General features: G+C 54.2%; 1 protein-coding gene across 3 annotated transcripts in view; it reads left to right on the top strand.

Annotated features, from left to right (window-relative positions):
* Window positions 1–12,839, top strand: part of CRTAC1 (cartilage acidic protein 1) — a 153,651-nt gene that overhangs the window by 111,307 nt on the left and 29,505 nt on the right. For all 3 annotated transcript variants that reach the window (XM_021074420.1, XM_021074418.1, XM_021074419.1), the window contains exon 5: window positions 4,160–4,316. In XM_021074420.1, coding sequence (XP_020930079.1) covers window positions 4,160–4,316 — 157 coding nt within the window. The remainder of the gene's footprint in view (window positions 1–4,159; window positions 4,317–12,839) is intronic.

The raw sequence follows: 12,839 nt of genomic DNA, 5'->3' as shown, positions 1-12,839 counted from the left end.
AGGGACCCAGCTGCTGCCCAGCTTCCACGGAGCATCTCTGGCCCCCATTCGGCAGGGGGCAGGGGCAAGGGGGCCGGCTCATTTCAGGATGGAGATGGCACCAAGGGGATTGGGGATTCAGCGTGAATCTTCACAGCAGGGGCCGCCAGGCCTTGGGAGAAGGCAGGTGCCAGGTATAAATATTTATTTCTTAACAAGCTGGTGCTGGGAAGAGCAGCCAAGCTGGGCTGTGAAGCCACATTTAGCCCTGACCTGAATCTGTGCCACCTGGACTCCCGCCTGGTGGGAGGAAATGGGGAGGTGGCCCAGTGAGTGGCCCCAGAGAGCAGGGAGGGTCTGTGGGGCGCCAGGCCTGGCCGCCACTGGGGCCCCTTCTCAGGCTCCCGCCTGCCTGTGTCACCCCTTCAAGACCAGTGCCTCCCACTCTCGGCTCAGGTGGGAACCTGCTCAGCGCCGGTGGGAGGGCCTGAAGCTTCCTCACAAAAAGCTGCACGCTGTCCTAACAAGGTCAAGTGCACACCCGCGCATTTAACCACAGGACAAAGGCACCATGTGAAGCGCGAAAAGAGAAAAAAGACACTTTGGCATGAAGCACAGTAGGTGAGCACTTAGCAACTGGCTTCCTCCCTACTCAGCCCCAGCCTCAGGGAACTAGAGAGAGCCCCCACCGTCCGTCTGCCACCAGGAGAGGAGCTACTTTCTGTGTCCAGCCACCGCCTTGGCCATCCCTGGGACCCGAGAACTGTGGAGGGGTCCAGGCCACCGTGGAAGTTGAGAGATAGGAATACAGTGTGGTGTCGGGAAACACAAGAGCAATCACCCCAAGAATAATAGTATTCGCAGTAATAATAGCTAATGCTATTAAACCAGCCATGTGCCAGGCTCTAGGCTAAGCGATTTCCATGCACCATCTTATTGATGCTCATAATTAGCCTGGGAGGTAGATGCTCTCATTATCCCCATTTGGCAGAGAGGGAAACTAAGGCTTCTAGCCGTCAAGCCACCTGACCTTGGTCCCATACTAAGTGGCAGGCAAAGCCAGAAATTGAGCGCTGCCTGGCTGAAAATGAATCGGATGCCTTTTTCACTCCCAGGTGCCCTTCTTCTGGCTGAACTCCTATCAGATTCACCTTTCCAACCACAGGTTCTATTACAGCGTTCGCTGTACTCCTTCCTCAGCCCCACCGCCCCACCCTGGGGCCTTTTCATTGGTGGTTGTCAAAGTGATCTCCCGGAGCGGTGGACCAGGGGCCATCAGCATTGTTAGAAATGCACGTTCTCAGGCCCCACCACCCTCCAGATCTATACCAGTCAGAGCCTCTGGGGGCTCGGGGGTGGTGGGGAGAGGGGGCGCAGCAGCCTGGGTTTCCATAGGCCCTCAGGTGACTCTGAGGCACACAAAAGCTGGAGAGCCTCGCCCCAGGTAAACGTCTCAACCCCTACGGCAAGCCGGTCTCTCCCTCTCCCCTCATCCGTTCTCTGACCCAAACCTGGAACACCGCTGCCCTTCATCTTCAGCTGCCTCATCACTCATCCACCTTTCTGGACCCTGCTCAAAGCCGATCTCTTACAAGAAGCGTTCCCTGATCGATAATGATTATGCCTCATGTTTATATAGCATTTTTATTTTTTCAAAGACCTTTCACATGCGTTGTCTCATTTCATCTTCTCGACAGCCCTGCCAGGAATTGGGGGAATAAGCTTCCCATTTAACACGTGAGGAGATGTGGCCCAACTGGGTTGGGGAACCTGCCTAAGGACAGAGAGCCAGTGAGGGCAGAGCTTGGGCGAGGAGCCAGACTCCCAGCCCCAGGCCCGGGGTTCTCAAAGTGTGGTTCCGGAAACAGCATCACCAGCTTCGGCCCCCCTCCAGGGGAACTTAGAAATGCAGATTCTCGGGCCCATCCAGCCCTCCTGAATCAGAAACCCTGAGGATGGGACCCAGCATCCTTGGTTGAACAAGTCCTCCAGGTGATGCTGAGGTAGGCTAAAGGGTGAAACCCACTGCCCTGGACCCAAAGCTGCAGGAACATCTTCCTTTCCCCAGAATCAGGCCCTCCTCCCAGAATCACGGTGCTCAAATTCACTTGTGAATTTCTACAGTCTTCTCTAGCTGTAACACATCTGTTTGTCTGTTTTGTCACCCCAATACACCGAAGCAAGGAACTAGGTGTAACTGAATTTTATAAATATTCTAATTTCTAGCAGAGTGCATTTCAGTTCATTTGGGCTTAATTGCCCGTTTGTTGATGAGATTGCTAACAGCTGGTAGGGTCAGGCTCTGTCTCGGTGATGGCACACTTTCCCCTTTGGCCCCATCCATTCACTCTTCATCTAACCACTCCGCACACGTACACAATCTCCTGCGACGAGCAAGAACCTTTCAAACTTCTCCCCTAATCACAAAGCCGTGTTGTAAAGCGGTGCTCCTCAAACTTCAGTTTTGCATGAGGATCACGTGAGCATCTTGTGACAATGCAGAGCTGGCAGGTCTGAGCTGGGACCTGAGAGTCTGCATCTCTTATATGCTCCCAGACGACACCGATGCTGCTGGTCCAGGGACCACTTTGAGGAGCAAGACCTGTAAAGCATTGACTCCCAGGTAGCCGGATAGCGACACAGAGAACCACAGATGGAGGGTGGGGCAGAGAGGTCTTTATGGAACAGCTCGGCCACCTCCTCCAGCTTCATCCCCCTTGCACTGAATGCTCCAGCAACATGGAACCAACTGCTTGTGGTGTCCTGACACACATCGCTCTCGGTCTCATCTCTGCCTGGAAGCTTCTTTCCCCTCCACTTCGCCTGGCTGAGACTCCTCTTAGAAAATCTTTCTGGAACATCCCACAATTAGGCCCCCTTCCTCCAGGTTAGGTGCGCCCCTTCCATGCACCCAGAAAACCCCACACACAGTCTTAATCATACATGTAATTGTTGATGAGCTGCTTCCCCCACGGGACCCCAAGGTCCTTCCTTGGCCTCACCCACCTGTCTAACCCAAGTGGCTCTTAATCGGCTTTCCCCCCAAAAAAATGGTCCCAAAGAAGGGATAAAGTGACCATTGGGTGGGAGGGGACTCTTCTCATGGGACCATTGGGCAGGAAATGGAAGAAAACAAAGGGGTCAAGGAGAGGGGTGACAGCACACTCTGGCTGTCCTCAATTTATCTATCTCTCCCGGTGGTTTCGTGTTTATGGCTTCCTTTAAACCAGACTCTGAGCAACCTAAGGACAAAGAGTTTGTCTTAAGTACATTTAACCCAGCACCTTGCAAATAGCTGGAGCTCAAGAAATATGTCCTGTCTGATTAATTGGAGGGAAATGCTGAAAGGGATAAGAGGAAAGCGAGAAAACTGATTGAGAAATTTTGTGGATCTCTTGGGGGAAAGAAGGCATCCATTGAAGAAATAACACCATTATAATAACAGGCTAGAAAGAATCTTTCATCAGCTGTATTTTGGGCTAGAGAAGAGAATGAACGAGGAGCTGGAGCCCAGGGCTTCTCCTGGATGCAAAGGGGAAAATATATATATATATATATCTGAGACAGTGTTATAAAGGCAGAAGCAATATACTATTTCTTTCTGGTAATATGGGGAAAACAAGGGAATGGAAGCATAGCCGAGCTTCCTGTGCTACCCAAATTGAGGAGTAGAGAGGTATAGGGTGGGGACTGGGGTGGGGGGAGTGGCTCAGGAATTTGCTTGTCATCTTGGCTGGTGCGAGCTTGAATGGGAGAGAGAGACTGAGAATAATGGGAATTGGTAGATCAATCAATCAGCAAATATTTATTGAGCAGCTACCCTGGCTGGCAGCTGGAGAGAGCTCAGCTGGAGGGAGGCACATTAGAAAATTGTCTATAAAAAGGTGGTTGTGGGGGAGAGGGAGGGATGTTCTTCTGGAACAGGATAGAAGGAGAAGCGGGGCTGCTTTGCTGTAGGACTCTGGGGGCATCCCACGCTCCATAGCCTTGGTGCAAAGCTCTGTAGCCTCTGGAGTTGTGTGGTGCACACAGGCTGCAAGGTCATGGATGCCAGATCCTAGGAAAAGAGCCCATGAGAGAACTGTGGCCCGTGAGAGGAGTGGGGAATGGCTTTCTGTGCCCCCCACCCCCGACCAAAACACTGAGGCTGCTCACCCACCCTCCCTCCCTTCCTCCTCAGGGCTCCGGACGCTACTCCATCTATATCGCCAATTATGCCTATGGGAACGTGGGCCCGGATGCCCTCATTGAAATGGACCCCGAAGCCAGTGACCTCTCCCGGGGCATCCTGGCACTCAGAGATGTGGCCGCTGAGGCTGGGGTCAGCAAATACACAGGTAGGCACAGTGACATGGGAGGTAGGCTGGGAGCTGGAGGGGCTGGGGCTGGACCCTGCAAGGCTGAGCCTAATTCATCAGAGACCACGGTGGGGGGGGGGGCTGTCCCTGAGGAGGGAGGGTAAGGGATTTACTCCATCCCAGCACCCACAGGCGGCTTCCTCCAACGCTGCCTCTCCAGATGCTGAGACACCTGGCAGGTGTGGGTTCCGGGGTACCCCCGTGGGCGATGTCAGACATAGCTGGGACCATCGTGAGTTCCTCTCTGTGGGCCCTCTCGCCCCATTCCCCGCTGTAACCCAAATGATGGGTGAACAGGTTCTGTAGGAGAAAACTGACAAATCACAGAGGCCAAGATTTAAAGCATTCTTTATTGCCAAACAGCAGATGAAATTATTTACTTACACATAAGCGGCCAGGAATTGAGTGCTAAATCCCTAAGCTTCAGCTGGGTCCCGTCTCAGATAACTGAGCTCAAAGAATTGTGTTCTTGTTCCAAAACCTCTCCAGCACTTTTTTTTTTTGAAGGCACGCTCCCCCATCTTTCTGGATGGGGGGCTTATTGTCAGAGTCTCTGACAGGGAGATCTTTCTAGGGAAGGCTGTTTTTCTAATTCCAGCACGGCTGCTGACTAAACTCTGATCATCTGCCAATAGGCTGCTGATGGCAGAGCAAGCCGGTGCCCGTCTGGGGTGCCAAAAATCAGGAAGCCAGAGCTGCACACAGCTTCTCACATGAACTCTGGCCTCACTCACACCCGACCTGCCTATTGGATACAGGAATTCTCTCTCTCTCTTTTTTGTCTTTTGGGGGTTTTTTGTTTATTTGTTTGTTTTTGCTTTTTAGGGCCGCACCTACAGCATATGGAAGTTCCCAGGCTAGGGGTCGAATGAGAGCTGTAGCCGCCGGTCTACACCACAGCCACAGCAACACGAGATCTGAGCTGCATCTGCGACCTACACCACAGCTCACGGCAATGCCGGATCCTCAACCCACTGAGGAAGGCTAGGGACCGAACCTGCATCCTCATGGATGCTAGTCAGATTCATTGACCACTGAGCCACGATGGGAACTCTAGGAATTTTCTCATTTCTTGACCTTTCTCCTATGGGCATCCCAACTTGCACTGTAGACTTCCAAGTGGCAGCCTTCCTGGATCTCACTTCGGGGGCTGGAAGGATCCTTGAAGGGTCATGTGGGCGATTCCCCTGCCTCCGGACACCTGGGTGGTGGCACCATCTCCAGGTCCTACCCTGAGTTTATGATGCCTTTCTCCAGCCAGCTCTCCACCTCAGTGAAAGGGGGAGATTGATGTTGACCTGTCTGACAAAGTTTGTGGGAACAAATGACTAGACAATAAAATAGTTTGTGCAGCTCAAGCCCCATGAGAGTGCATGAGAGGTCTGCATGGGAGTGTGCAGCGGGAAGGCTGAGGGTCGGTCATAAACCATGCTTTCCTGGGAAAAGGAATAAATATGCAGGCGCTTCCGCCTGGAGTTGTACAGTCCATTTTTCTGAATAGTTCCCAGTTCTGTGCACTGGGCTGGCTTGGCAATTAAGTGCCTTGATCTGCAGGAGAAGGAGGGTGGGCTGGGGAGAGGAAGCACTTGAAAATGATGAGCTGGAAGGGAGGCAAGGTCTGAGAGCGAGGGTTATACACAGAATCAGAGAATTCAGAAGGTTGCGGCTGGGTGTGAACGTGAAAAGGACATTGTTCCCGCTGACTGGGCTGGCAGAGGGGCTGGCAGGACCCGGGGATGGGGAAGGAGGGGACCAAAAGGAAACAGCTGAGCAGGACGAGTGGGGATGGGGGCATCAGCCAATGGTGCCCAGCTGTGCTGGAAGGACAGGGCAACTCAAGGCATGGACAGCAGTTTCTGTGGAGCGTGCAGGCAGGCCGGGGCAGCTGGCATACCCAGAGGACACGTTAGAGCAGCTTTGCAGACTTCCAAAGCCATTTGGCTGACAAGAACCTATTTGGCCCACCAAGTTACTATGCTATCTGCCCGCCTTCCCCAGCCCACCCCTTCTCCGCCCACCAAGCCCCCAACACTACTCTGTAGCCCCCATCGTCACTCCATTCACGACACATGGACATCTGGCTGGAAAACTAGCCCCAGAGCCCCAGGAATGGACCCCTGATGTAAGGGCCACCACCAGAGCCTGGCCTGATTGCTGAGGCTCTGGCATGTGGCCAGCGCTCCGCTCCAGGCCGGTGCCCTGGGGCCCAGGAAGAGGGGAGAGACGCAGGCAGTGAGGAGCAGGGCCCTGAACAGGCTGGGAGGGCAGCAAGCCACAGCCAGATGTGCAATCAGAGATCCACAGATCCCTGGAGCCAGGCCACACAACACCCATCTGCCAGACAGACCTCAGAGAACCTCCCGATTGCAAAAGAACAAACGCGGTCCAGAGAGAAGGGACTTGCCCAAGGTCACACAGGAGAGTCATAGAGAAGAGCACTCAGAGCGCGGGCCCGGATGCCTGAAGTGCCACAACCAGCTGACCTTTCTGATGACCTCCAGGTTGAGACAGGAGGGGCTGGCCAAGGAGGAAGGTGTGCACCCACCACGATCGCAGCCCTCGGCATTGACCCTCTAGCCTTTCCCTGAGGCTGGAAACAGTTGTGGCTGGAAACAGTTGTGGCTGGAACAGTTGCCTGGCCTGGACTGTCCAGGGTGCAGGGGAGGCCCGGACATCGCAGTTGGCACGCCAGAAAGGGCGAAGCCCACACCGGGCTGTCTGGCTCCTCTGGTGGGGGAAGGGGAGGCCTTCCCTCCAGACGAGCCTTTCCACCGCTGGCCGCGGCTCTGCTGGGTCACAGTGCCATCTAGCGGCCAGCGCGCTGGCTCTCAGGGGACTCGGGGCCCCTGAGGGCAGCATAGCCAGAGCCGCTGGTGCAGAGTTGGGCAGAGGGCAGGTCACCCCCCATGGTTACTGGTTCTCTCCCAGCTGCCTGCAGCGCTTGGAGCTTGAACTGCCCTTCATGGGAATCCTGAGAACGCGTTCTCCCCCTGGCAGAGGGCCTGGCATGGAACTCAAGAAGGGGGAAGGCGGGGACCAAGAGGTTTGCACCACCTCTGTGGCCCCCAGTGATCTCGGGCATGTTTCACAGCCTCTCTGAGCACCTTGAACTAACCGTCTAACAGCGTTGCCAAGAGGACAGGGTCTGGAGGCAGGGTGCTGGGTGCAGATCTTGCCTCCACCATGTCCTCCCGTCCAGGCAGCAGCGGGCCATTTACTAACCTCTCCAGGCCTCTGTTTTCTCACCTGAAAAATGCGGGTATTGTGAGAATGAAAGGAGGCAAACATAGGACAGACCTGGCACAGAGCCTGGCACACAAGGCAGTGCCCACTGAGTACAGCAAACATCAACAGCCTCCTCTGAGGTCCTGGCAAGGATACCAGGACCCTCTGTGGGCAGCTCCTGGCTGTGGGGAGCACAGGCAGAAGCACAGAGCTCCCTACAGCCACATGGTCTTCTCCATGTGTCCCCTGGCATGTCCTCCAGCCCTGGGCATGGGCCTGGGCATCTTCAGCTCTATTCCCCTGGGGAATCCATCTCTCTTCCTTCTGGCCCCTGCCTCTCCCTGGTCTCTACTCCCTCCCCAGGAGCTCTGCAATTTGGCCTCATCCTTTTAAGGAGCATCTGTCCAGGCTGCAAGGTGGTGATTAAAGAAGCCTTAAAAGAAATTTGGAAAGAAAATGAAGGCGGATTTATGATGTTGGGTGGAGAGTTTTGCTGTTGGCTGGGAGCAGTGTAGAACAAAGCAGAGGGCAGATCTGATTTATAGGAAGTCATTATTGGAGGAGACAGAGATGCCTAAAGCCCAGCTGAGGCCTTTCTGGCGGATCCCCACCAGCCAGCTCCAGAGAGGTGACCAGGGGCGGCAGAGTGGGGGCCTTGGCGCCTCCCGGGTTCCCAGGTGGGCACTGGCCTTTCAGTGGGAGTGCAGCCAGTCTGTCAGCTGGGGACAGGCAGGGCTTGAGTGACAGGCTCCTCAGCCAGGGCCGGGTACCCCCGTGGAGGGCAGCCACGGGTCTGCCAGGGGTACCCAAAGCCCCAGGAAACAGAGGGTCAGATGCTCTAGGTGATTGACAAGAAGGGACATCATTTTTTATTTAAAGTAAGCACAGATATGTTATAGAATACAAATGCAATCTGGATATGCATTTTTTTCCCTCAGCTAAAACGAGAGAGATTTTTCAAATGTCATTCTGGGCCATTCTGGGCCTTACCAGGAGCACAAATCCCCCTTCTGCTAAGAGGGAACTTGAGTAGAAATGTTTGCGAGCACATTGTGGGGAGAGAGTGACTCCAGGGTCACTGAGACTTGGGTTTGAACTGACCCACTGCCTGCTGGCTGCAACTATGCTTCCCTGAGCCTCAGTTTCCTCACCTGGAAAATGGTGAGGTGAGATGAAGACTTGACAGTCCCTAGTACAGAGGACTGAGCATCAGATGGCCAGAGGCACCATTCCTGCCACTCCTTTTCCTGCCCCCTCCCTGCCTGGGGGTGGGGGGTGGGCAGAGAGGCGCCCCATCCTCCTGCACCCACCGGGTGCCTGAGGTTTGTAAAGCCCCAGCCAGTGGGCAGATGATGCCGGCTGTCCTCCTGCCCCGCCTCCATGTCCTGCAGCGACAGGCTGGACAGACCAGGGGACACGTGGGAAGGTTCTTATCTACCACCCTCCACACGCACACACTCAGAACCCTGCCCGGCATCTGGACGGCTCTCAGAGGGTGCTGGGGTAGCAACACCAGCACCCATGCGGTATTCAGGAAATTCAGAGGGAAACCCTGTTACCATCCTGCCCTTCTCCCACCCCCGTCTCCAACACACACACACACACACATGCACAAACGTGCACACACGCACAGACACACACACACACTGTCCATTCCGCCACCCCTACACGTACCAGCAGTTTTGCTACTCGCACGATATCTTGGATGATCTTGGCAGCCTGCAGACCTTGCATCCACTGGAACCATTAATCAGCAGCATTAGCCCCCGAGTCCAAACCCCCTGTCTGTCCAGCCCTGCCACAGAGCCTCCATGGTGCAGTGTACTGATGGGCCCGGGAAGCCACTGCCCACCACACTTATCCTGTGGGCCAGCCTGGAGAGCGCATTTCCACCCCCACCCCCATTTCACAGGGAGGGACACCGAGGCCTGAGGAGCACACGCCCCAAGTTCCTTTGGCCAGAGAAGGTGCAGAGGCCAGGCAGGCCCTAGAGGTCTTTCCTTAGCATGGCAAAGCCCCTGCCTCTTCATCCCGGAGTACAGCTGGGGGTGCTTCACCAGCGGGCCCCCCACTCCCTACAAGTTCTCCTTCCCTTCCTCACTCCCACCCCCGAGGGTGCCCAGATGCAGTCTGAGAGAGGAATGGATGGCCTATTTACAAACTGCCCTTGAGTCTGTATCTCCCAAATGTTGGGTTTCAGAGGTTTAGGGGTACATTTCTTAAGGGTAAGCAAGGCTGCCCCTTGGGCTCAGGCCCAATCACCAGAGGGGGTGCTGGAACATGGCAAGAGGGAGAGAGGGCCGTGGGAGGCACCTTTCCCTGTGACCACCTCTCCCATCCAGCCTGGTGGGCAGAGTGAGAAGCCTTCAGGAAGGGATGGGCAGGGAGCTTCATGCACACCCAACAGCAGAACAAGGGGGCCTTTGAAGCTTGAAAGTGCTAGGAAAATAAGGGGATATTATTCACCCAGCAGGTGGGAAATAGTCCCTCTAATGACTATGTGGCACCTGACGTTTTCCAAGGTACCTTCCAAAACCCCGCTCGCTCAATATCCATGCCAGCCCTGAGATGGAGCTGTTAGCGGTCTCATGTTACAGCCGAGAAACCAGACACCCAGAAGGTCCAGTGACATGCCCGAGGTCCCACAGCTTGGACTTCCTGATCCGCAGTCTTGCCAACCACCCAGTGCGCCTCTCCAGTCCCAACTGGGGAACTGCTTGCTTCCAAGAGGATGTTCTGGCCTCAAGTATAAAGGGCATAATTGATATAAAGTGGAGTTCAACTCCCTATTGGGATGTTACTTTCCAAGGCTAAATAAAGAGGTTCCTCCGTGCCCCCAGGTAGCCCCAGAAGTGGGAGCTAACCTTAGGAGGAGGGAAGACTGGGTGAGGGTGACAGGGAGGGCAGAGGAAAGTAGGGGGAAGAGCTGGGCATGGGGGAGGGGAGCAGTCCAGGGACATAATTGCAGAATAAGTGGCCTCTGTCATTGACCGAGCAGGGAGTGGGAGTGTCAGGCTGCACTTAAGATGGATGGATTTTATTGGTTGAAGAGGGCTTACATGCCGGACCTGGGAGGAGAGCTTCCCCTGCAGCCTGAGTGAGGGGTGCAGGCACGGGGCTGCCCTTGCCTCAGACCCTGGTCTGGCCCTCCATCCTGCGGCTGCTGGGGCCAGTGCCCAAGAGGCTGGCTCCCCAACTGTCGACTCACCTGCTCCCCAACTGTGCGGCGAACTTGCCAAGAAGGAGTTGTGGGTAACGTCTCTGTTATGGTCCAGTTGCCATGGCAATAAATTGTCACTAATTAGTAGTGTGGTTACCATGGCAATTTTCTAGTAATTACAGGTTACAAATGGTGCAAGGCTTCAACCCAACCCAATTAGTTAATTAGAAAGATTTAGAAATTTGTCCAAGAGGGAAATAACCTGCTTTGTAGAAAATGAAGGGAATGTGTCACAGTTTGGGAGCCAGAGGCAGAGAGGAAATTGGAGGATGCCAGAGCGGGGGAGAAGGATGGAGTTGCATGGCAGCAAGTCCCGGAGCCCCACCTGGATTGTGCGGGGCCCAGACAAGACTGTGGGTTTCTCACTGAAGCCTGCTCCAGTCTGGCATTGCTTTGAAGACGGCTTACATGCCGGACCTGCTCCAGTCTGGGCTGGAGTCTGGCAGGACCAGGGCAGGGACAGCCACCAGCCTCCACTCAGTGGCAACTCTTTGAATGGACAGAAGAGGTGCCCAGGTTGTAGCCCGGCACCCTCTCTGCTGCCTTAGGGAAAGAAAGGCATCTGGAACCCTCCCGCCCTGCCCCACCCAGGGATCTCCTGATGAAAGCGTTCGTATCTTGGATGACACTCCCCAGAAGTGGGATTTAGTGGTTCCATTTGCATCAGGTTTGGGCTCTCCCGGAGAGCTAATTAGATTACCCAGGAGGACTCGGAGGCCCAGGGTCCAGAATGTGTTAACAAGGAGCCCCACCAGGAGAACAATGGCAGTGGCAATGCCGTTGGCCCCACTCTGTCCCCCTGGCCCCAAAGCCAGTCCCTAGCAGGCAGGCTGCACCTGCTCAGGTGAGAAAGACCCCATGATTTCCTCCAGGGAAAATCTCAGAGGATGGGAGGAGCCTGGGAACCAAGAGAACCTCCATCCCAAATTAGCACTGTTGTTTTGCCTGAGATCTCCTGTATTTTTTTTTTTTTAAATCACGTTCATCTGAGAGCTCTAATAACTGCTCTTATTGGACTGAACAGCCCTTCAGAACAGCACTTTTCAAACTTTACTGTGCACATAAATCCCCCAGGGGTCCCGTTAGAGAGCAGGTCCTGATTGGGTGGGTGGAGCCTGGGATTCTGCATTTCTAACAAGCTCACAGATGTCATGCCTGCGATTGGTCCATGGACCTGACCGAGTAGCAATGCCGTGAGAGTCACAGTGACTTTTCACATCATTTGATCCTCTTCTTTCTCTCACCTCATTGGATCCTTCCAAAAACTCTGAAATAGAAATGGCAGGTCCCTCATCTTACCTATGAGGACACAGGCTAAACAGGTAATGGAAATTGCCCAAGGTCACACAGCTTACAAAAAAGTCAAGCTGGGCCTGGGACCCATGTCCTGGTCAGGCTATCTTCTGCCCAGTATTTCCAACTTTTGGGGATGTGGGTAAGGGAAGGCTTTCCAGGCTTTATTTGAAATTCACTGGTTGGGGGTGGTTTGTTCAAGCATCTTCTGATTGGGTTTGGTGACATGTCCACTTTCCATCTTGGGCACTTCAAATCCTAATATAGAGCTTGCTTGCTTGCTTGCTTGCTTTCAGGGCTGCACTTGGGGCATATGGAGGTTCCCAGACTAGGAGTTGAATCTGAGCTGCAGCTGCAGGCCTATGCTACAGCCACAGCAACACTGGATCTGAGCCACATCTATGACCTACACCACAGTTCATGGCAACACGGGATCCTTAACCCACTGAGCGAGACAAGGGATTGAACCCCCATCCTCAGGATACTAGTCAGGTTCATTACCACTGAGCCACAACAGGAACTCTGGCCTTGCTTGCTTTCTTAAAAAGTATACACCTTATTGGATTTTTTTCCTTTCAAACTACAGAAGCAATTCTTGTTGCAATAAATCAAAGTGTACAGACATTCCAAAAAGAGGCCAGCTACCATCTCTCCTTTCCTCTCCAAATCCTACCCCATCAAGGCAGCCACAGCTCGGGGTGTGGCCTTTCCCACTTTTCCCCAAACTCAAGGACAAGTTCGCACAAACATGTATATTCAGAAAT

Source organism: Sus scrofa, chromosome 14, assembly GCF_000003025.6.
Source record: "Sus scrofa isolate TJ Tabasco breed Duroc chromosome 14, Sscrofa11.1, whole genome shotgun sequence".
Classification (NCBI taxonomy): domain Eukaryota; kingdom Metazoa; phylum Chordata; class Mammalia; order Artiodactyla; family Suidae; genus Sus; species Sus scrofa.
Note: the sequence above shows the minus strand (reverse complement) of the source record. Positions and strands in the feature narration are given on the sequence as shown.